Source organism: Schistocerca nitens, chromosome 2 (genome assembly GCF_023898315.1).
Source record: "Schistocerca nitens isolate TAMUIC-IGC-003100 chromosome 2, iqSchNite1.1, whole genome shotgun sequence".
In the NCBI taxonomy this organism is placed as follows: Eukaryota; Metazoa; Arthropoda; class Insecta; order Orthoptera; family Acrididae; genus Schistocerca; species Schistocerca nitens.
Genome location: NC_064615.1, coordinates 871535129 through 871561126, shown reverse-complemented (window position 1 = coordinate 871561126; position 25998 = coordinate 871535129). Strand labels below are relative to the sequence as shown.

At 40.8% G+C, this 25998-nt stretch overlaps 1 protein-coding gene across 1 annotated transcript in view; it reads right to left on the bottom strand.

Annotated features, from left to right (window-relative positions):
• The window catches only part of LOC126237152 (uncharacterized), a 235017-nt gene that overhangs the window by 121499 nt on the left and 87520 nt on the right, over window positions 1-25998 (bottom strand). Inside the window, exon 5 of the mRNA XM_049946997.1 lies at window positions 9872-10140. Coding sequence (XP_049802954.1) covers window positions 9872-10140 — 269 coding nt within the window. The remainder of the gene's footprint in view (window positions 1-9871; window positions 10141-25998) is intronic.

The following is a 25998-nucleotide window of genomic DNA, read 5'->3' as shown; positions in this document are numbered from 1 at the left end:
GCTTTACTGATGTCATAGTTTGGAGGAAAGTTCTTATAATGGAAAGAGGCATCCATAAAATAACAAACTTCACTCATACTCACAATGAAAGATTCTTCCATAAAATAACAAACTTAACATATTATTGACTTAACTTCAATATTAATTTATTGTTTTGAAGTAGGTGTACAGGAAAGTAATCAGAATTTGCAAGAAAATCACAGAGAATTGGCTATTTTTGTCAGTTACGAACAAGCAATAAGCTGAGCTAAACAGTGCAATGTATGCCATTTGGAAATTCCTGTACTCAGTACCTTACAGTGGAATACTTTAGTTTCTGTTAATTCCGTAAATTCAGTTATTCTGTTTTGTGGGAGGCTAGATTCTTGAAGTTTGTTGCTTCAATTTCTGCCTACAATGGTAGATCAGAAGGCTAAAACAACCTACAAATAATTTTGTGTGTCTGCTCAGCCACTCCTCAAGTTTTTTTGATCTATAAGACCATGAATTTGTATACAGTAGATGTTTGGAAGTTAATGAATTTGTAGACTTCAAAATTGCAAATTGATAATGAAACAGTGCTGTGTAATAGACAAATTACAAATTATGACTGCCATCTTCACAAAAGTTGTCAGTGAGGCACTGTTTGGCAGAAAGCTACAGATTTAGTTGAAACAATATATTTAAACACATGTAGCACTTAAAAAGGCATGTTTCCAAAAACAGAAGTTGGATTGTTGTCACACATTCTTCCCATATTTATCACTGAAGTGCACAAATGGATTTCAGGGAAGTTGAAGTATTACCAGTCTGTTTGATGCCTCAAAACTCTTGTGGAATATTATCAACCCAGCCCTCTTTAGATATATTATTAGATGATTCAGGTTAATAATGGTCAACACAACACAGTCAGTTTTACTTTTTAGTTTGAGGTGTCTCTGGTGCAGAGTGCCCTATCTTTGACTCTTATTTCTTTGAACTGCTTTTGTTCTATGTCTTCTCTCGACACACAACTTGTGTTCTGCGATGTTTCTTCTTTCTGTCTCTGTGTTTAATAAATGTATATACGATTATTAGTGTGTGTTATTACTGACCAACCATACGTGACACCCACAATGGTGACCCCAGCATCATCATGTGATCACGATTTATTTTGTGCTTGTTTTCATCACTAACAAACTTCATGTGCCAGCCGTGTTATTCTCACCACACTGGATCTAGCAGTGTGTTTCTGTGCCAGTGCCATGCACCCTATTACTTGTGGTTGCGACCACAAGTGGTCAAGTGTAGCTAATGCGCATTTGGTTAAAAGTGAACAATTATTTAAGCCCGGCCATATCGGCGGCCAGCTAACCTTAACCGGCTCAACATGGCCACCGTCTAGTGCAGCAGCACAACAACAGCCACAACATGGACAGTGCACGCTGCCTAATGACATCGTGAACCATCATCCAGTAAAAGACGTTGTGGTTTACCCTTCATCTATGCAGCTACCTTCTGGTTGGTTTGACGTGCAGATGAAGTTCCAGAACTGTGATTTGAACATTTCTACACATGGGGTAGCAAATTCTTATATGCCAGCACAGCAAGGTCAGCAGGCACGTTCAACCTTCAATGGGCAAGTTTTATCTTCCAAAGAATTGCCTTCAGCACGTCCACATCTACATTGTTGGCCCCCTCCCCCCTTCCAAGGCTTATAGATACATCTTACCGATCATCGACCATGTGACCCACTGAGTTGAGGCAGTCCCTCTTATTGACATCATGGCTGAGACCATCGCTTACTCTTTTGTCTCGGCATGGGTTGCTCATTTTGGCTGTCTCTTTTCTCTCATGACCAATCAGGGATGACAGTTTGAGTCTGTCCTCTTTCCACGACTGCAAACTCTGCGGTGTTGACAAATTCCACACCACAGCTTACCACCCACAGGTGAACGGCCTGTTCGAATGGTGGCACCGCACTCTCGAGGCTGCACTTCTGTGCCACATTGGCTTATGGTCTGAGGCCCTCCCTTGGGTCATGCTGGGCATTCACTCATCCCATAAAGATGACTTGCACCCATCGCTCACTCAGATTCTATACAGCAAACCCCTGCTCCTTCCCGCAGAATTCGTGGAAGATTCACCGGCAGCCAATACCGTGGATCTTCCTGTTCTGGTTGGACGGTTTCATTTGGACGTTGAACACCTCCAAACCCCCTTCCACGCCCTCACTCCACCCCACCTGTGTTCATCCACAAAGACCTTGCCTCGTGTGAATTTGTGATGTTGCGCGATGACACAGTGTGACCGGCCTTGCAGCCACCTTATTCAGGCCCTCACTGCGGGATATGTCGTGTCACGAATATGTTTGAAATCCACCTACAAAGACGACCACAGACTGTGTCTGCTAATCTCCTGAAACTGGCATGGTCACTAACTGACCTGCATCCTGACACTGTCGACCTGCCTCCCGATGCTGTTACCCTGCATCCTAATGCTGCTGACCAATGTCTCACTGCCTGTGCAACCATTGGACGCACGGGACTTTTGCAGCGCAATTTCTGATGCGCATACTTCTCGTGCTGGCCACTGGCATGAAGATTATGAATTCGAGTGATGAAGCTTCCCTCTGGCATGCTCTGCACTACTGGGGGGGAAAGGGGGGGGGGGGGGGCTCAGTGGCATCGCTGGTGCAGAGTACCCTATCGTTGACTCTTATTTCTTTGAACTGCTTTTGTTTTATGTCTTCTCCTCTCAGCGCGCAACTTGTGTTCTCCCGTGTTTGTTATTTCTGTCTCAGTGTTTAATAAATGTATATACAATACTTAGTATGTGTTATTAGTGACCAACCATATGTGATAACCACAAGTTCATTCATATTTATTGTCACTTAACCCACAATGATCAGCATGCTTATAATGTGATACAGATTTCACAACAAATGTCACTTAGCAACATACACATGAGTAGTTTGACAAAATTCATGTATGGCAAAGCTGACTAACATATATGTTTGCATTGTAGTGATTGTGCATTGTGTATCAAATATGCTCAAGGCCCAAAGTGTTTATGCTAAACAACATTATTGCTGACATTCATTTATTCTTTGGTTTTGTAATCATTCCTTGTAATGATTCGTGCTTTATGTTCTCAGACTGTTTTACACTTTTGCATGCTGGGTTACTAAATGTTGCAATAAAGCTGACTTACCCCAAACTGCAACATTTTTGTTGTTCCCCAGAGTATACAGAAGTTTTGTATGTCAAGCACAAATCAACCATGCCAGCCACACCATGTGCCATCTGCATGTTGAACCACAGTTCCTCATCAAGTGTCAAGCATAAAACAATAGCACCAGCCACACTGCACTCTGTCTTTGTAGTGAATTACAGTTTTGCAATGTTGGATCCACTATTGACTGTTGAAAAGCCTCTGAGTATGCTGATTAATTGGGTCACAGTGAAACCACCACCATTGTAGCAGTAAAATCCTGTCTTATAGTTTATAAAGCCGTGTAGTCCATGTGTGCTAGCAAATTTGGTGTACACCAAGTATAGTTACACCATCACTTTGTTAAACAAAGACATGACTATGAGAGTGCAGGACATTTTGGCTTTACCACCAAGCACTGACCAGCACTTGAACATCAAGAATGCCCTATCACTTGCCTGTCACTGTCTGAAGCAAAGTGTCTAGAGAAGTTAGTGGGTACCAAGGAGTTTGGTGACCGCACTCCCTCGCATTTGGTGCACTGGCTATGGCTCTAGGAGATAACGCTATCAATGAGGGTATCAGAGGCCATTGTGCCTATCATCAAATGCACAGAAGACATTCACTGTGTGCCAGTGATTTTGATGCACTTGCACAAACAGTAGACCACATTGCAGAAATGTATCTATCCACAGGTATAGCAGTTACTGGCTCACAGTCAGATAATACTATCAATTCCCTAAAGGCACACATTGCTGAACTCACTACATACATCATTGGTCTGGAAACACAGCATTCCAGTTGCCAGCGATGATGTCACTGCTCAACAAGAAACTGCTGCTGATAGCCCTCAGCCAAGAAGCTTTGGTGGTTCCACCCAAGAGTTTCCTTTATGCTTGCGCAAGGAATCTGCCACCTGTCAAACAGTAGCTGGGCCTCACCACTATACATAGATGCCAAGAAGGTTACTGGATGGTGTCCATGTGATGCTCACTGGCAGCTCAGTGTTAGAACAATTACTGATAGCTATCCGGCCCTGCACACTGAACACTTTGCATTCAACATCCACAGCAGGCATGTCTTTTCCATATAAGATTTGTTACATACATTTTACTAAATACCTTTTTGTTCCAAAAGGCAGAGGTAAAACTGCTGTCTGTACTCCATTTGGTCTCTCTGAATTTATGGGAATGCCTTTTGGACTATGTAATGCTGTGCAGACCTTCCAGCATTTTATGGATGAAGTTTCATGAGATCTCAACTTCTGTTAAGTTTATACTGATAATGTTTTGATGACGTCCATTTCAAAAACTGAACACCTGGAACATTTATGCCAGATCTTTACTCACCTATGTTCACATTGATTACCGATAAATCTGTCAAATGGCATCTCTGATGCACCAGAAGTCCACTTCCACCCAAGGAATGTGGCCACCACTGGAGAAAGTAGAAGCTATAACGAACTTCCCATAGCATATTACTGCCTGTGAGTTGCAACGATTCCTTGGCTTTGCTAATTTCTACTTCTGTTTCATGTGCAACCATGAACTCTTGGCCACCCACTTTTATAAGGCTCACCAAGATCAAGTGACAGACTACTATGGACAAGTAAATCTGAGATGGCCTTCAAAAATGTGAAAACTTACTGAGGCTGGGTTGTTAACACACCTTTCCCCGTAATCGCCACTCACCTTAAAGGTTGACATGTCTGTTACAACAATAGGTGCCACATTTCAACAAGTAGAAGCATATGCTTTAATCAAGAAGTTCCATCACGTACTTAAAGGTCAACACTTTACTCTCATCCCTGACCACAAGCCACTGATGTACACTTTCTGCCAGAAACCTAACAAAGCATTGCCATATCAACTGCACCAGTCTATATCGAACAATTTATGACTCATATAGTCAATGTTAGTGAAAATGAATGTACCAGCCAATGCCTGTCTCATGCAGAAGCAATTAAAGGTGCAGTTGATTATGAAGTAAGTGCTTTGGCACAGCAATCCAACAATGAGTTCCAATATTTACTGGCACAACCATCTAGTCTGCAGCTCCATTATGTCCAAGTACCTCCATCAAGCATGCTGTTGTATTGTGATGTCTCCATGTCATAGCCATGATCATTTGTGACTGTTAACTTCCAACAACAGAAAATCATATCCTTACATGATTTGACTCATCCAGGGGTCTGATGTATGATGAATTTGCTTAACAGAACTTTTGTGTGCCAATCATATGCAAAGACTGTGAGACAACTGTGCACCAGTGCATGGCCTATCAGCAGAACAAGATCATTCACTGTGTCAGTCAGTGCACCCCTTTGCACATTTGTCACACTTAACCAGTGATTTGACTATGTACTTATGGCCACTGTCAGACTTTAACATCGTCTGAAGGATACATTTACTGACTAACTGCCATTGGCCCATTCACTCATTGGCCTGATGTCTTCCCAAGACTGACATTGCCACCAAAACAGTTGCAACCACATTCTTTTGTGGATGGATTGCTCATTTCAGAGTGCCCCTTCACATTACCACTGGCCATAGAAGGCGATTTGAATCCTGCCTGTTTGAAGCACTATCCTCCCTGTTAGGCAGGAGATGCAAACAAAGCTTATCACCCAGCTCTGAATGTTTTAGTGGAATGTCTGTACTGATTGTTGAAGGTACCCTTTCACTGCCACGAATTGCAGTGTTGGTTGGAAACACAGCCGATCATCCTCCTGGGCCTCTGTGCATCCAACATGGATTATGTGAAATCTACAGTAGCAGATCTCGTCTATGGCTGACCAATATGAGTGCCCAGTGAGTTCCTCACAGGAGCTCCCACCCACTGTGTCAAGAGACCTACAGACTCACCACCCTTTTGTCTTTGCTGAACTCTGCAAATGTAAGCAAGTTTTTTTTCTTTTTTTTCCACCACAATGCTGTCTGTAAGCCTCTTCAGTCACCATATAATGGACTATGTCTAGCCCTCAGCAGAGATGACAAAACATTTAAGGTTGATGTCTTGGATACCCCAACAACAATCTCTGTTGACCTTCTTAAACTTGTGTTTGGCACTCCCTATGGTGATGCTAGTGATCGTCTGAAACTCCAGCCACAGACAGGACAGAATCACCTGCCACTCCACTGCTCTTAATGGACAAACCATAACGGACATCAAATGCTGACTCTAACGCCCTGGCAGCAGCAAAACCTAGTTCCCAGTGAGTTCCTCACAGCAGCTCCCACCCACTGTGTTGAGAGACCTACAGACTCACCACCCTTTTGTCTTTGCCGAACTCAGCAAATGTAAGCAAGTTTTTTTTTCTTTTTTTTCCACCACAATGCTGTCTGCAAGCCTCTTCAGCCACCATATCATGGACTATGTCCAGCCCCCAGCAGAGATGACAAAACGTTTAAGGTTGATGTCATGGTTACCCCAACAACAATCTTTGTTGACCTTCTTAAACTTCTGTTTGGCACTGCCTACAGTGATGCTAGTGATTGTCTGATACTCCAGCCACAGACAGGACAGAATCACCTGCCACTCCACTGCCCTTCATGGACAAACCATAACCGACATCAAATGCTGACCCTGACGCCCTGGCTGCAGCAAATCCTATTGTCACACGATCTGGGCACCATGTGTGCTTCCATCAAAGATACCATTAGCACTTGGGGGTAGGGGTGGGGGGAGGGGGTTATCTGCATTGTGTATCAATTATTGGGGGAGGGGTGGGGGATCTCCATCACATGTCAAATATGCTCAAGATGCAAAGTCTTATCGATTGTTAGCTGCAACAGACAAAAGGTGTACTTCATTGGTGCTGCATATTTTAGTGATTTTGATCGAGATAAATTCATGCTCCAGTGTTCTTCTTCAGAATGCAAGTGTAGAAGTGCACAGAATCAGCTAGGTGGAAAATATGCACAATACACATATTCATTTATAGGTAAAAGCCAACTTAGGAATTTTCCTTTGTGTCATCTTGTGTACAAGTTTGTGTGCTGATTTAGAGTTCTAGATTCACATATTTTACTATTCGCATTGATTCTGCATAATCTTTTATTGACTGTATCAACACTTGTTTGCATTGTGATACATTGTGAAATTTCTAACATTTGTGAGTGCCCTTATAAACTTGTACCATTATTGTTAATTGTCAGCCTAAACTCAATTGTGTTCTTTTAAAATTTTTGAGTACAATAGGCCTAAAATTGTTCGCTAATTTCATTGTACAATTATGTGAGGAATAGGTTATTTTGAGAATTTTTGGAAGCTTACAAAACTATATTTTCATAAGTTACCAGTACGAGTGTTTTGGAGATGTAATTTATTTTGTAGCAAAATCTGCATTTGTGTGTCACGGTTCTGCCAATGAATACATCACCCTTGAACTTCATTACATATTGACACAAATAAATGTGCATTTTTGAGAATTTTCAGAAAGTGTCATTGTCTTTTGCATAATCCACCACCAGTTTGTAGTAAATCAGAATTTGTGATTTAGTTACAGAAGCAGGTTTTCTAAGTAACACATTATGTTACATTTAGTTGTCCCTTAAAGAGAAGTAGCCCTGTATATTACCTTCAATTTGCAGATTGTGCTTCAGAATGGTGAATAAGGGAAGAATTTAGGGTAAAAAGGAAATTTCTGGTTTTGGACACATGACTCCTTAAGTACAATCTATGTTGTTTCATCAAATCTTTATCTTTGCATCAAGTAACACATTTATGCCTCTTGTGATCTACTGGTCACAACTTTGTCACATTGTACTATCTTCTCAGCAGCGTGTGCTTCTGTTGAATTTAGATTCATTAGTAGTCAAAACATCAGTTGTACACAAATGCAGAATTTTACATATAAACGGCCATTGTGGATAGTAGAACAGATGCATATCTGTATTTTAAAATAACTTTTACTTCATTGTAGTTGTTCAAGCTATTTTCTTCATTATTGCCATAATTTCAAGACATTATCTGTGTAATTTTACAATATATACTTTTTCTGTAGCAAAAGGATTATTAATCATCTCATCGGTCTACTTTAACAAAACCTGCTTTATGCTTCCGGCTGATTTGATGCTGGTTGGAACACATGAAGTATAAAAGTCTTCACTTACTTCAATGAATAAACAGCCTCAGAGGACATTATTTGGTTCTAGAATGTCTAAAAAGATTCAATTTGAATGCCACTTTTAATAGTACTGCTAGAAATATTACAATCTCACATGCTCTAGGAGTACTGCCTATTTTACTGTCTCATTTCTATCCTCTGAACTCATCATATTATGAGGGACAGTCAATAATTACAGAGACAAATTGGTCTGGGGAAAATATGTTAGTAGGGCAAGTTTGGTACTTTTATGGCTTTAAGTTGGCATCACTGGGATGAACCCTAATCAGCTGATGTGTGAACATTGTTTTGCTTATAACCTCAAAAATACATTTCAAGATGGCGAGTCTGCTTGAAACACCCACATTAGTTGAACAACATTCTGTTATTTGTTTTTTACTTGCTGAAGGCAAGAAACCAGTGAATATATACTGTAGAATGTCTAAAGTTTATCGTGAAGGTTGTATGAATCATGCAAATTTTTACAAGTGGGTAGAGCAGTTTAAAAATAGTCACAACTCAGTGACTGATGAACACCGTTCTGGCCAACCAATTGCGGTTTCAACTCCATCACTTGAAAGTTTAATTGATGACATTATTCATGCTGATCGCCATGTGACTGTGGAAATGATAGTTGATAGGTTCAAGTTAGTACTGATACAGTTCATAACATTATGTGTAACAAGCTGAAGTACTGCACAACGTGCAAGATGGGTCCCAAAGGAGTTGACGTGGCTACACAAAGAAAGAAGGTTGAGAGTGTGCACAGGAGCTAAAGGAACATTATGAAAGACAAGGTGAGCACTTCCTCAATAAAATTTTAACTTGTGATGAAACTTGGGTTCACTATTGTCAGCCAGAATCAAAACGACAAAGCATGGAGTGGAAGCACACCAACTCACCCGACAATAAAACATACAAAACCCAAGTATCAGCAGGAAGTCATGATGACATTTTTGAGATGCTGAAGGTCCAGTTTTTTTGTGATTATCTCAAAGAGCAACACAAAATGAACAGCTAATACTACTTGGATTTGCCTTTAAACAAGGTGAAGCCAGCCATGAGAGAGACGTCATGGATCTCAGAGGAGAGGTACGATTCTCCAGCAAGACAATGCACGTCTTCATATTGCTCAACTAACCCATGATACCATCGACAAAATGTACTGGGAAGTACTGCCTCATTCACCTTACAGTCCTGATTTAGCACCTAATGATTTGCATTTGTTTGGTGCACTGAAGGTGGCATTATGTGGGAAGAGGTTCCAGGACAACAAGGACATGAAAAGTTTGTGGGAAATTGGTTCAAACATCAAGATAAAGAGTTCTTTGCAGCCACACTAAAAATGCCTGTAGCCTGTTGGAACAAATGCATAAATGTTCAACAGGATTATGTTGAAAAGTATAAAAAGTATTGTTTTGCAAAAATAAACATTTTTTCTCCAGACCAATTTGTATTTTTAATTATTGAAAGACCCTCATACAAAACAGTCATCAACCTGCCACAGTCTCTACTTGAAGCTTTTAGTATGATTTCATAAATGGCGTTTAGAGAATTGGCAACTTCTAAAAGCAAGGAATGTTTTTGGCTTACCTGTGAAACATTAAACACCTCTCTTGGCATTCTGAAGTTTTCATTATCAAGGAAATTTCCTTTTCCATTTATAATATAGCCATTTCCAAAAACACTTTCATTTCTATTCAGTGCTGTTTTAACCACATCCCTTGTTGGTTGACTGAACCAATGCCAAACAACAATTGTGTGTTCTGGTAGGTCATAGTCATAGGTGTAATTATTGAGTTCTTTGGATGGAGGTTGGCGAATAACCATAGCTCCAAAGAGCCCATCAGCCTCTTCAAAACCTGTCAAAGAAAAATTGTTTTATTTTGATTTACCACAATCTTAATGTCTTACTTGTATCTCTGTAAACTAAACTGTACATTTAAAAACGAGTTGCTTTCTATCAAGACATTAGGGTGTTCACATACGAAAACACATACAGTTGTGAGTCCACAGAATAATTTAGAGATATTTTATGCAGATATCACAAACACAGATAAAGGTTAAAAACACAGATGGCAAGAAGCACTGAGGTACCAACAAAGAAGCAAAATATATTGCAAAATTCATTATGTTATTCTAGTTTGCCTGAGGAAAGTTCTACGAAGCAATAACAAAAATTCAACACCTTCTTACTGTCAACTGTGTATGGAAAATGGCAAATTCATTTACATATTTTTTCAGCTAATAGTTTATTACATCATTCACAGGAACAGATGTCTACAAGATGATAGTGCATGAGCACCATGTATTATTCTTACAGCATGTTTTTGAACAAGAAGACTTTCTCCCTTAAGAGGTAAGTTACCATAGAACATTGTTCCATATGACATTACTGAATGATAATATGCTAAATATATTAACTTATTGATTTGCTTCCCTCCAAGATTTGCAATAATTCAAAGTGAAAATGTAGCTGAACTAAGTTGATTTAGGGATTCAAAAATGTGCATTTCCCAGTTTAAGTTTTCATCAATATGGACACCTAAAAATTTTGAAGTTTCCACCCTATCTATTACTTCTTCATTGTGTTTCATTTATAGTTGGTGTAGCACCTCTGGATGTGGAAACTGAATATGTTGAATCTTTCTGAAATTGAGATTGAGCTTGTTTACAGAAAACCAGTCAATAATACTTTTCTGAATATTATATAGCATTTCTTCTGTTGCTGTGTGTATGTTTGGGTTGAGTACAATACCAGTGTCTTGTGCAGAAAGAACTAATTCACTTGTTTCTTAGCTGAAAGGTCATTTACATACACAAGAAACAATAGTCAACCTAAGACCCTAATCAGAAAAATCTCTCCTCCTTCAATTATTAAGTACAACTTTCTTCTCTCTCTCTCTCTCTCTCTCTCTCTCTCTCTCTCTCTCTCTCTCTTTTTTTTTTTTTTTTTTTTTTTTGTTTTTTTTTTTTTTTGTTTTTAGATATGACAGTATCCGTTGGTTGGCTGTAGCATCAATTCCATAAAACACCAGTTTATCTAGGATAGTTTCGTAATAAGCAGTCAAAGCCTTAGAGAGGTCACAGAAAATACCAACCAGCACTATTTTTATTTTTTTGTTTAATTCCTATAGAATTTGGTAAGTGAATATGTAAGTAGCATTCGCACATGAGCAACTCATCTGAAATCCATATTTACTGAGTAGATTCTTGTTGCTCAGGTGGAACATTATTCTAATATAACCACCTTCTCAAAAATTTTGAAGGAAAATGTTAGTAGTATAACAGGTCAAAGGTTATTGTCATCTCACATCTCACCTTCCCTTCTGAGAGGTCTAACAGTGGTATAACAATCTTTCTGAAAAAATGCCCAGAGTTAGTGATGCATTGTGCATTTCAGAAAAGACAGTACTTATTGTGTGGGAAAAAGTCTTTAATATTCTGTTGGAAACACTATCAAATCCAGATAAGCTTTCATTTTTGAGATATGTAATTTACTCACTTTCAGAAGTAGAAGTGTGTGAGACACACTGCTCTGATTTTCTCTGGAACTATTTGTCCCTACATTCTCTACTACACTTAAGAAGTGACTATTAAACATACCTGCTACTGGAGACTGATAATTTATAGCCCTTCTGTGGCCTGTTGTCCTGTCTGTTGTCACTACATTCATTATAGACTTACATCTGTTGGAAGGATTACTGACTTCTGACATAAAGTGCATGTTCCTTGATTATTTAATGCCATTTTGTAGAAATTTTGAATAGGAATCACTGCAGTAATTTCACTCATTCTTACCAACCGATACAATTCCCTTTGTTTACTTACTTACATTTAACATTACTGAACTCAGATTTGTTCCAAAGTTAACACATTATCACAAATTTACGCAATTTTATAGTAGAATAAAAATAATATATTTCTGAATATTCTTTAGTTTGATGTATTTTGTGTTTTTTCTTTTCCAAAGTTATTTTGTTTGACAATGAATGAAAAGTGTGGGAGTTGCCAAAGGGAAGTGAGCAGTGAGATATATTGTCAGGGCTGCGGCAAATGGTTTCACTGGGAAGAGTGGGAGGGGGTGGGGTGGGGGGTGGGGGGGGATGTAGTGGGGAGAACTCTGGCTACATCACTACTGAATATCTCTCTTTAAACAGCAAAATACAGTATCTGTCAAGAATAGATTGATAGAGGAGCAAAAAAGGATGATCTCTGCCCTTCAGGCACATTTAGAACAAGCTAGGAAAGAACTAGTGAGATGCAGGAAGGCAGTGGTGAGGGGGTGGTTGGAAATTGGCAGGTGGTAGGAAGGCTAGGAGGAGGAAGAGGAAGACATGGTCTGAGACTTTGGTGTGCTTACAAAAGTAACAGGTTCCAGCTGCCAGAATTGAGGGGAGAGGAGCCTCAGGATGGTGCAGAAGTAGTAAATGTGCAGCAGACTCTGCCCATATGTAGGAATCCTCGTAATACCAAAAGAAGTAGGAAGAAGGGAGTTCTACCACTAGGTAGCCATTACAGCAGGGATGGGCCCTCAATTGCAGGACAAATTCAGGGAAGATTAACAGTTTACCAGCATTTTCGAGCCAAGTTCTAGGTTGAATAAAATGATTGAGGGATTAAGGTATTTTTGCAAGGATTTCACAAAAGGAGATCATACAATAATAATGTGTGGGACAGGGAACAGCTTGGAAAGGGACCTGAGCAAGATAGCTTCCCAAACCAGTGGCAACTATCTGTGCATGGTTGAACTGTTCCCCTGCCATGATCAGACTTGTCTTGTCAGTACTGTGTAGTGAGTGAGTCAGTGTGAAGCTGGAAATGATGCTGATGACTGCTGACCAGGCACACACTGCACTGGCTCCAGTGGGGACTATCAGGAGACAGGGTTACTTTAGGTATGGTCTGCACCTCAAGCAGACTGGTAAGGGGAGTTTGATGAGGTCAGTTAGTTGGAGTTCAACAGGTGGGCATGGGGCCACACATGATCAAATGCCAGTTGTCATGGGTAGGACAACTAGCTTTATTTTGGATAAATCATAGCAAGAGGCTGGCCTCCCTTAAACTCATCTCAATGGTAAGAAATTTTTTTCATTGTGCACACATACAACAGAAAATATCACACCTGATGTCCACTCACCAGTTGTCAGAGTGAAAAAGAAATTATAAGGACAAACACCACAGAATTTTGCCCAGAATTATCTGTTGTTCAACAAAACATGCAGTCTGTTAAAAATAAGGGACACCTATTTGAAGCTGAATTGCAGTCTTTAAACAGCACAGTGGTATGCATACTCAGCAATATTGTAGAGACACTGAATTAGAGCATATAGTGCTATTGTCATATTAAATGTGGAAATGGAAAATGTTCTAAGTTTCTGTTTTTCAAAAAAGCATTTTCAGTGGTATTATGGTCTTGGTACTCTGTAGCATGTCCATAGACTTGATCCAGATGTCAAACAATGGAGAAATCTTTAAAACATACATTAGTACATGGTGCATGGCCTTTGTGCCAGACTGTGCTTCCCTCTCCAGTTTCAAAATTTAAAAGGTACGAGTAATGGTTTTTGTTGTCTATAGTTCTACTAGTTAAAAACCTAATGCTGCATTTCTGTACTTGTATAAAATGTAGTACCTCAGTATCAGTGGCACTTGAAACAAAAAGCTTCTTCCTGTTGTTTTGTCCAAAACTGGCATTTTTGAGATGGTGATCGTGTACAAAACACTAGTTGATTCTTGTAAAGAAGAAAATAGCAACCAGCCACTGTTATCATTGCTATTTATTTACACAAATAGTTCCTTTATCGGTTTCAAACTGACATGTTCATATTCAGATCACTGTATACATTTATATTATATCTTTTGTTGTTTACATTAGTTTTTGAGAAAAATCGACCAAGAACTGATGTAAACAATAAAAAATCTGATATAATCATGAAGAGCCATTGTGGCGGTACATGTAGCTAGTCAAGGTAGCAACACGGCCAACTTCCTTTCTACTGTGCCAATGGAAGATGGTCAAGGAGAAACCTTAATTTTTGGTAGTAGTGGTACAGGAAAGACTGCACACTGTTGGCACATTTTTTATTTAAATGCAGATACAAAATGCAAATGCAAGCACAGTACAGCTACAAGGCATGAAGGAGTGTGAGTATTTTACTGGTGAGTAAGGAGCGATTTACACCTAGATGTCATGACTTGGCATTGCCATGGACACCATTGAAGAGGAGGTCAAAATAAGACTGTGTGGAATTATGTAATTAATTACTGACTTACTTCTTGACTTTGGGTTACTAATGATCTGTCTGATCAGTTTTGTTATTAAGAGCTTAAATGTGAATATTTAATTGATATGTTGAAAGTATTTTGATGTCTGTTCAATACAGAAGGATTTTGAAAAGAAGTGGTTAAATGATTTTGTAACTAGTAGGTAACAAACATAATCCTCCATTATCACAGCACTTTCCTGCAGATGGTGAAAAAGTTCAATATAGTTATGAGTGGCCCTGCATAACAGGATCACAACTGCTAGGAGTGGCACAAGTGCAGAAAGAGAAAATTTAAAGGTGAAGGTAATTATAAACATAAGACTGACAGAACACATTCACAGAATTGGTGCCCTGGATAAGTACTCTCCAGCAGCGAATACCAGTTCTGACATTCCATAATCTGAAGATGGCAACAGCACTATTTGTGCAAATATGCAGCATTGTTTATGGATGCCAGTTGTGTTTTTTTCTTTGCAAGAGTCAGCTTATAAAAATTTTCTTATTGGCACCTAGGACCAGTCAGTTTACTGGTAAGGCACTTACAACATTCTTATTAAAGTATTTATGTTCTAAATTGTCCCATTATTTTTTGCATTGAGCAGAATCCCTTCTCTGGTTTTTTAGATACAAATCATTCATGCACAAACAGAAATACATTGTTTTTAATTCACCTGACAATTGTTGGATTTGGCATTTATAAAGTTTTCCATTTCCACTCTTAATATGAAAGTACAAGTTGTTGCTGCAGAACTGCCTTAAAGGGTGGAGAACCATGTCTTTATATCAGAAGTGGCACACATTTTATACCAGTTAATGTAGATAAACTCTTTCAATTATCAGATGCTGAACTAACAAAGCTAGGCATCCATAAAAAGCTAACTCTTCTGTGCATATACTGTTCACCTAGTGGTAATCTGGAAACTTTCTTCAACAAATAATCTGAAACTCTGGAAAAAAAAAATCTATGGAGACATGAATATCAGTACAGGCGCTGAGGGTGAAATTAGTAATAACTTCCCAAACATGGCGTAGTACAAATGGTAAACACTGCTGCTATAGTGGTATCAAAAAGTTCAGCATCAATTTTACACCATTTACTTACACACACTGACATGGAAATTGTGTAGTATTTTTAAAAGGTTTTACATATCTTATTGTTACTGTCAGGATAAAATCTGTCAGGATTCGTTCTCCTTGGAGATTCCACACATGGCTAAATCCATTATAATGCTGTACACAGAACCAAGACTGAAAAGACGAGTTGTGTCCAGCATGTCATGTATGACAAGACTGCTGGTACTTCTCTCCCTACTGCCATGTCAATGGAAGCCAGAATAGTGGTTTCCATGCTGACAGTCAGCTGTGCTCCAGACAACGGATATTTATCTTGCTGCAAATGAGCCCATTTCCTGATTCAATGTACATGCAGTAGTTTATTATCCTGTGCCACTGGGTGGACAATCTATCACCCTCTTGGATGAAAGTCATGTGTGACTTGGCTATAGAGCTCCTGAATGACATTGAGTATGGCCCTCCTGAATACTTCACTTCCTTATTCACATAACAGTCATTAGATCCCAACCTGTGTGAGCAGCAACATCGTGAACTAATAAACAGCGCTCTCAACACTTCACAATTCTGCTGCTGCAAAGTTTGACACTTGCTGGTAGACATTTATCCTTCTTACATGACACTTAACACAATCTTCTCACAAATACTGTAACTAACTTTTAATTGAGATTACTCAATGAGAAACCTGTTGGATAATATTTCCTTATATACAGAATGTATATGGCAGAACTCCTACGAACATTGTATGGTTGTGCTGTAATGCTTATCATTTGCATATTCAAGCTTGTAGTACACTTTATACCAATCTGAGGTTTTTTGTATGGTACCTTTATGGTGTTGCAACTGTAACGGTAACGTGTGTTTCTAATTCAGTTGCTAATGAGTGTAATACAGCTAACAAAAATTATTTAACAAAAGTGGTGTGAACACTGTAGCAGAAACTTAAAATAAATGATTCAGTTCATTAAACAAGCAAAATAAAAATGAAAATTACATTTTATCAGGAAATTATATCCAATAAGTGATTTTGTAGCCACTGTAACTGCTACAGTGTAATAATGGAAAGTCTCTGGTATAATATAAATAATGTATGAATCAAAGTAACAATACACTAAATTGTTGACATGCTGAGTCATCAATATGCACTTAAACAAGAATCTGAACATTGCTAGCTTTCAGATGAAGCCTTCTTCAGATCTATAGAGTACACACAAACAAATATACAACTCTTCAGCTATTGTTGCAGCTGGCTACATTGAGCCAGCACTGCAACTCAACTGGGCGAAAGGTTGTTCTGGACAGAGTATGTGAGGAGAGAAAGGAGGCAGGGAGCAGCAAGAGGAGGCTTAACTCAGAGGGAGAGACAGAAAACAAATTGGACTAGAGTGTGGCACTCGTGAGCTTGTTCTGGCCACAGACAGGAGGAGTTGTGGGCAGAGCACAGTGATTGGAGGATCAGATTATGAGGGGCAGATACAACAGAAGAAGAGGGAGACTACAGATAGGAGAGTGTGAGTTCAAGATGAGTGAAGTCAGGGTCTTGGGGAAGGGGAAAGAGGCGGTTGTGAGGCAGGACATGGTGTAACATATGACTCTGTCAGAGTGATATGCAACCCTTTGTATACATAGCCAACAAATGATGTCTGCAATAGATGAAACCATAAAATAATTTGGTATTTAAGAATGGAAAGCTTCTTTGTGGGTTTTTGTGATCTGTTTTGCATGCTTATGTGGATGGACACCATGTGTCTTCAAAGCGGGACTGTGATCTCATTATTACCACGAATTGCATTACTTATGTGAAGTTGGTGTCTCAGTTCCGACTAGCACATTGGACCATTGAATAAATGCATGCATTGTGACAATGATGAATGATGTCATGGCAGAACAGAAGATGTTTAGAGAACTGTCTTGTTATTAGTCGAATCTACGATCTTAAAATTTTGTATTTGGACAATATTTCCCTGTTGTTAACCACTGACTTACAATAAGTGATTGTACATTGAATACGATATAAATATTTGTGAAAAAGAAGTACATTTTATTCCTTCATAGAAATTTGAAATTGCTCGAAGATTCTATGACTTCAGCACAAGAATAACTGCACCAGTGACAAGTTCAGTAGAGTTCTGCCAACACAGTCCATGAAGAAAGTTATTTTACAGGTGCAGCATTTCAGAACTGCAAGATAACAACAAATCTTACTCTAAACACACATATATTTAAAAGGGAACATTGTAGGGGGTCTAGCAGAGATTGAGGCCAGGAGGATTATAGGATTGTAGGGTGTGAAGCATGGGAAACTCCCATTTATGTAATTCATAGAAGTTTGTGTTTGGGGGAAGGATTCAGATGGTACTGTTATTACTATAGTGTTACATTTGTAATTGCTAGCATTCCATACTTCATTATGTTTCAGACTTATATATGTTTCTGTATGAAATTATATATTTGCTGATGACTCCACTGTCATTCTATCCAAGTCCAAATAATGACTTCTTCCACAACTCTGTTGTTATTCATCTCAGCACACTCTTAAATCTGTTGCCATCTCTGTTAATTAGTATTTATACTCTATTTTTCCAAAGGTTTCGTTTTTATTTGAAGACAATGTGATGTGATTGAAATTTTTGCCATTCTACTTCATTCTCACATCACTTCATAACCACTAATACTATACAACTCTATACTGGGGGTGGCTCATTGCAGTGGACTGCACATCCTCCACTGTTTTCCAGCAAATTGCAATATGCATCCTAAAATTTAAATCTGTACTTTTTAATTAGTAACATTTAGATTTGGTCTTTCTCAATATTTTCATTTAAGTGATGATTACCAAGAACTCACCCTATTTGTGTATTCATGAGACATTAAACATCCCATAGTTTGCTGCAGCTGATACTGCCACTTCAGCCCCTGGGACTCATTCATCCCACCCAGTGTCTCCATTTCCCCTGCAGCTGTGATGGATGACACTGGGCTGCAATAAATATGCTCCTACCTGTTTACTATATGCTTGATGTGCCTCATCTAGAGTGAAGTGTGAAAGCACATTGTGTTTATATTGTCATTTGCTTCCATATCTTTTTAATGGTGTGTAATCAGAAGGTGAAACTGAATATTATAGTGCAATATTTAAATCTTTTTGCTTTGGAGTATTAAGACTGCAAAAAATTGACATGGGAGACTGACACTAACTGTGGACATTATATGGAGCACAATTATATGACAGAAGCAGTATAAAGAGGGCTTTAATAACAACATAAGTATTAAAAATCTGAGTACATCTGTTAATGTCAGTTAAAAAAATGTGCTTTCCTATTTCTGTGCTTCCTATTTGGAATGAAGACAACAGCAAATATTTTTTGCATAGATTGTTAAGAAAAAGATATCATGAAAAAAGTAACAAGAATAAAGCAGCATGATAATCATACGCAAAAAAGAGTAAACCTCACTAAGATCATTAATTGTGTGAAAGCAGCCATGTCATATACCAACTCTATTGCAGCCACTGCACAGCTTTTTATATTGGTATGACAACCAACAAACTGTCTGGCAGAATGAGAGGCCACTATCAAACTGTGGCCAAGAACAAAGCTGACCACCTGGTGGCACAACATGTTCAATTTCAATGGCTGCTTCACAACCCACGCCATTTGTGTCCTCCGCTCTGCGACCACTTTTTCTGAACTATACAGCTGGGAGTTGTCCTTGCAATACATCCTTTGTTGCCATAACCCCTGAGGCCTTAATCTCCATTAACATGCTGTCACCAAACCATCCACCCAACAGTTTCCCCTTCCTCTGTCCTATCATCCACATCACCTTCATTATGCACTACTCCCCACCAGCTCTGGCACTGAGCATCACATGCCTAGCCCATGTACCTGCCACCCCTCCCTGCCACATTCGTAGCCAGCAAACCAGTGTCTCCCTCTGAGCTATTCGTTATTCACTCCCAATGATTCTTCCTGCCTCCAGCCTTCCTCTTCTGCTACCCACCTCTGCTCCATCAACCAAACTGCTGAACTGCAATCCCTGCCTTGTATGTCCAGCTAGCATTACTTAGAGGCACAGGTGCATGCATGTGTGTGTGGGCACGCACCTGTGTGTGTGTGTGTGTGTGTGTGTGTGTGTGTGTGTGTGTGTAAGCGCGCGCACTTGCAAATGCTCACATGTGCCATGCCCAATCACCAAGCAGAGTAAATCTCTGACCCAGGCGGGAATTGAACTTGGACTTGCTGCATGGCAGTCAAATGTACTGAACACTAAGTTAACAGGGCAGACAGCTAAAGTGATTAACTGTGTTATACATCTACATTCATTTACCCATATGAGAGTCTCCTGTGTCTCTTCTAAGTCTACACCAGTTGCTATTGTGCTATTTGATTGCATAGAGTTAAACAGTTATGTTTTATTTATGAGTCTATTGCTAGTCAGATAAAGTATATGTGTCAATGGTTATGTTTTGGCAGTATATGGTTCTTGCAGTAGATATTTGAAAAATTAATTAAACTTTATAAACAATAGTTAAAATTATAGATGAGTAGTACTTTTGGCCATTAGATTTTATCCCTGATTAAATAAGCTGAAGACCCATGGATTACAGTTATATGGTTTAGTTTTTAAATAACTTTATCTAAAATAGTGATAGATGGGTGATGCTATCATGGTAAATAATGAAAAAGTGTTAAGTATTTGAAGTGAATAAAATACAGCATTTTGCTCAGTTTGTCAGTTCAGCCCTGAGTTAAACTAAAATCTTAATATACACAATTAATATTTTTGCAACAGTGACAAAACTCAAATCCATATTTGAACAATAATAGACATGATGGCACCAATATCAATATAACAAAAAATGATCAATTATTGATTAAATTATATAATTGGTTATAGGATTAGGATCATTTTTCTTCCTGGCAAAGTGATATTTCCAGCAGAGTACGAGAGTAGGACATTGTGCATCCAGGGCCTTGCTGTGATGGAGCATTTCCTTTCACGCCGATCACCTGCCACCCTACCTAAAACCTCTTTCCTCATTACCTTAGCCAGCTTCATCCTGACCCACAACTTCTTCACTTTTGAAGGCCAGACTACCAACAATTAAAGGGTGGCCCCCTCGTATGCCAACCAATTCATGGGTCTCTTAGAGGAAGCCTTCTTGGTTACCCAGGCCTGCCAACCCAAAGTTTGGTACAGATTTATTGATGACATCTTCATGATCTGGACTCACAGTGAAGAAGAACTCCAGAATTTCCTCTCCAACCTCAACTCCTTTGGTTCCATCAGATTCACCTGGTCCTACTCCAAATCCCACGCCACTTTCCTTGACGTTGACCTCCATCTGTCCAATGGCCAGCTTCACACGTCTGTCCACATCAAACCCACCAATAAGCAACAGTACCTCCATTATGACAGCTACCACCCATTCCACATCAAACGGTCCCTTCCCTACAGCCTAGGTCTTCATGGCAAATGAATCTGCTCTAGTCCGGAATCCCTGAACCATTACACCAACAACCTGACAGCAGCTTTCGCATCCCGTAACTACCCTCCCGACCTGGTACAGAAGCAAATAACCACAGCCACTTCCTCATCCCCTCAAACCCAGAACCTCCCACAGAAGAACCACAAAAGTGCCCCACTTGTGACAGGATACTTTCCGGGACTGGACCAGACTCTGAATGTGGTTTTCCAGCAGGGATACGACTTCCTCAAATCCTGCCCTGAAATGAGATCCATCCTTCATGAAATCCTCCCCACTCCACCAAGAGTGTCTTTCCGCCGTCCACCTAACCTTCGTAACCTGTTAGTTCATCCCTATGAAATCCCCAAACCACCTTCCCTACCCTTTGGCTCCTACCCTTGTAATCGCCCCCAGTATAAAACCTGTCCCATGCACCCTCCCACCACCACCTACTCCAGTCCTGTAACCCGGAAGGTGTACACGATCAAAGGCAGAGCCACGTGTGAAAGCACCCATGTGATCTATCAACTAACCTGCCTACACTGTGACGCATTCTATGTGGGAATGACCAGCAACAAACTGTCCATTCGCATGAATGGACACAGGCAGACAGTGTTTGTTGGTAATGAGGATCACCCTGTGGCTAAACATGCCTTGGTGCACGGCCAGCACATCTTGGCACAGTGTTACACCGTCCGGGTTATCTGGATACTTCCCACCAACACCAACCTATCCGAACTCCAGAGATGGGAACTTGCTCTTCAATATATCCTCTCTTCCCGTTACCCACCAGGCCTCAATCTCCGCTAATTTCAATTTTCCGCCACTCATACCTCACCTGTCATTCAACAACATCTTTGCCTCTGCACTTCCGCCTCGACTGACATCTCTGCCCAAACTCTTTGTCTTTAAATATGTCTGCTTGTGTCTGTATATGTGTGGATGGATATGTGTGTGTGTGCGAGTGTATACCCGTCCTTTTTTCCCCCTAAGGTAAGTCTTTCCGCTCCCGGGATTGGAATGACTCCTTACCCTCTCCCTTAAAACCCACATCCTTTCGACTTTCCCTCTCCTTCCTTCTTTCCTGACGAAGCAACCGTTGGTTGCGAAAGCTAGAATTTTGTGTGTATGTTTGTGTTTGTTTGTGTTTGTTTGTGTGTCTATCGACCTGCCAGCACTTTCGTTTGGTAAGTCACATCATCTTTGTTTTTAGATATAAATTATATAATTGGATAGATAAAAAATCTACTCACCAAGCAGCGACAGAACGCACGCATAAAAGACTGTTGTGATTGGCAAGCTTTCGGAGCCACTGGCCTCCTTCTTCAGGCAGAAGGGTTGAAGGGGAAAGGAAGAACGGTGAAGGAAAAGGAGAGGTCTAGGAAAAGGTAATAAAAAATTCCTGGAATTCTACTGGAGAGATTCGAACCAACACACGAATACCATTTCAGATTCCATTGCACTACCAACTGCACCTCATGTTCGTGGTGGATTTCATACTCAACTGCATTATATATCACGCAGTGAAAACTTCAGAGCTGATTATCTTCATAAATTTATGAAAAATGTTAAGAACAGCTTATTTCTTGGCACATGTTCCAAGTGCATGTTTCACTATGGAACATAAAGCAACCTCAGCCATTTTGATACTGCACATTAACAGTGCAACAATCGGAGCACAATGCTGCAGAGGCTGTGACTGTACTCAATTTTTGAAATAAAAAGTACATAGCTAAAGCATGATTAAGAAAAATGTTGATGGCTGTTAATACATTTGAATATCTTAATGTTCCATTTAACGTAATTTAGTAATAAGATATCTAATACACAAATAGAACCTACTTCCAAGAGCATAACAACACCAGTGTATGTGTGCTTTGGCTTCTGACCAGTCATAGCATTTGTGTTTAATAACGTCAGATTTACTCTTGTGATGAACGGATTGTAGACCCTAGCTACCGTAACGATAGGCCAACCCAAGGCAGAGGAGTGGTCATATACATAAAAAGAGGGATCTCCCACCACCAGGCATTCATATCAGCTACCAATAAAATGGAAGCAGTGGCCATAGAAGTAACCACTGCCATCGGACCCCTAACAATTGTTGCAATCTGCCAACTCCAACAAGATGAGATAGATGAGGGAGACATAGCTGCTCTAGGGCAAATTGAAGGCAAACTCATAATAGGGGGCGACTTCAATGCCAAACACCCTGATTGGAACTCTAGGTAACCTCCAGAGCAGGCGTCGAACTGCAACGACTAGCGCGCGACCACCACTTCGAAACATGGGGTCCGGTCGAGCCCACACGTTTTCCAAAAAATGGAGGTAGGCCCGACGTGTTAGACATAGCCCTCACTAGGAGGATCGCAGGGTTTGTGGCCACAAGGACAATCAACAGAATGTCCTCCAATCACAACCCAGTGATTTTAGAGGTCGATGTGGGAGAATGGGTAGCACTCCCACGGTACCAGATGTCCTACAAACGTACAGACTGGGAGCAATACCAAGAAACTGTCGCCTCTGATATTGTTCACATTCCGCCACCTACTGCCAAAACAGTAGAACAAGTGCTACAAGACCTAACAGGAACCATCTTGCTGGCAGCAAAGGATGCCACTCTCCCACAAAGGGATGGCCTGCCTCCACAAGTACAACTCCTGGAACACTTACTAGCCCAAATCCGTCACAAGAACAGAGTGGCAAAAGAGTGGAAGATCACCAGAAATCAGACCACCAGGAGGCTGCTCAATCATCTACAGAGAGAGCTGAAGGTCCAATGAGCACAGAAACCAGCAATGCCAAAACAGCTTCACAGCCCTCAAAGTAGACGATCACACACTAAGGCAAGCAACCAAACAATTTACCAAAAGATGTGCTAGGTTGCCGCCACTGCACAGCGAGAGGGGTCTGGCCTACAGCCTTGCTGAAAAGGCCAACACCCTCGGCAACACCTTTGAGAAGAAGTTTCAAGCGGCAGAACCACATGATGAATAACATGAAGAGGTTGTCTGTCGTCAACTGGTTGTCTTCCTCAACGCTGAGGAGGACCCAGACGATGGACTCCCACTTCTCGCCACCAAAGACATGGCAAAAGTAATTAGGTCCATCCCTACAAAAAAGGCGCCAGGACACGACAGTGCAATCAACCAGCTAGTTAGAAATCTCCCGCCCTTGGCTATCGAACACCTCGTGAATGTCTTCAACGAGATTACTCGTACCCACAAGTTCCCAGCATACTAGAAACATGCATAAGTAGTCACGATACACAAACCGGGGAAAGATACTTTATTCCCGCCTCAACGCTGAGGAGGACCTAGAGGATGGACTCCCACTTCTCGCCACCAAAGACATGGCAAAAGTAATTAGGTCCCTCCCTACAAAAAAGGCGCCAGGACACGACAGTGCAATCAACCAGCTAGTTAGAAATCTCCCGCCCTTGGCTATCGAACACCTCGTGAATGTCTTCAACGAGATTACTCGTACCCACAAGTTCCCAGCATACTAGAAACACGCATAAGTAGTCACGATACACAAACCGGGGAAAGATACTTTATTCCCGCCGCACTACAGGCTGATTAGCCTCTTACCAAATCTCAGCAAGATCTATGAGTGTCTCCTGCTTATTCCCATATGAGACCACATCACCAATGAGCGACTTTTGCCAGATTTCCAATTCGGATTCCGACAGAAGCACTCCGCCCCACAACAGATCATGAGACTGGAAGAAGCAGCCAAAGAGGGCTTCAACCACAGAGGCTACTGTGGGATGGTGCTACTTGATGTAGTCAAAGCCTTCGACTCAGTATGGCATAAAGGGCTACTATGCAAGTTGTACACACAGGGGTTCCCTGGGAGCATAGCCAGGTTAATCCAGAGCTATCTCATGAATAGAACCTTCTCTGTCAAGGTAGAAATAGCCACCTCCATCAAAAGGCATATTCCTGCTGGGATGCCACAGGGATCAGTCCTGGGGCCCGTTTTGTACAGTCTGTACACTGCGGACACTCCCATGGCCCCCACACACAATACGCTGACGACACCACCTTTTACACTCGTAATGCGAATAAGAACCTGGTCATTCATAGGCTAAAAAGGGTTTTAGATAACACAGAAACCTGGGCCCATTGCTGGCACATCACCATAAATCCTGAAAAGACATAGGCTATGCTGATCACCTGGAGACTCAGGAGACGTGGACGCCCTCAACACCCAACCCCCCCCCCCCCTGCCCCCACCTTCACCTGCACCTACATGGATCCCAACCCCCCCTGGCACAAATCCTCCAAGTATCTCAGCATAACCTTGGATTTGAGACTAACGTGGAAACCCCATATAGACAAGATCCACAGGAAGGTCTGCGCCAGAATGTCCATCCTATACCCAGTCCTCAACACAACCAGCTCCCTTCCTGCTCTGTAGGACTTAACGTCTATCAGGCCATTATATGGCTAGGAATGGAGTATGCATGCCCTGTCTGGGGATATGCGGTGAAGCAGCATCTGGATAAACTCCAGAGGCTGCAGAACAGCTCCCTCAGGAGGGCATTGCACCTACCCATGGGATTCCCCACCGGTGATCTGCACGCCGCTGCCGAAATCCCACTCCTCAAAGAAAGATTCCAAGATCTGGCAAGGGCTTTCTACGAGAGCACTTCCAGATCTGGAAATAACCTCATCCACTCCTTAGGTCAGTATGACATCTCCCACGATAAGCACAAAAGCCCCATGACAATCTTCGATGTCTAAGTCAAAGAGAAAAATCCCAAAACTCTCCAATCCTAATACCAATCCTCAATCCTTAAAATACCCAACATCTCGCCAACCTCAGGCAAGTACTAGATCCACCAGAACACCACAACAATCCACAGACAGCCAAAGCAATCAAAGATAATCACACACTCACAACAC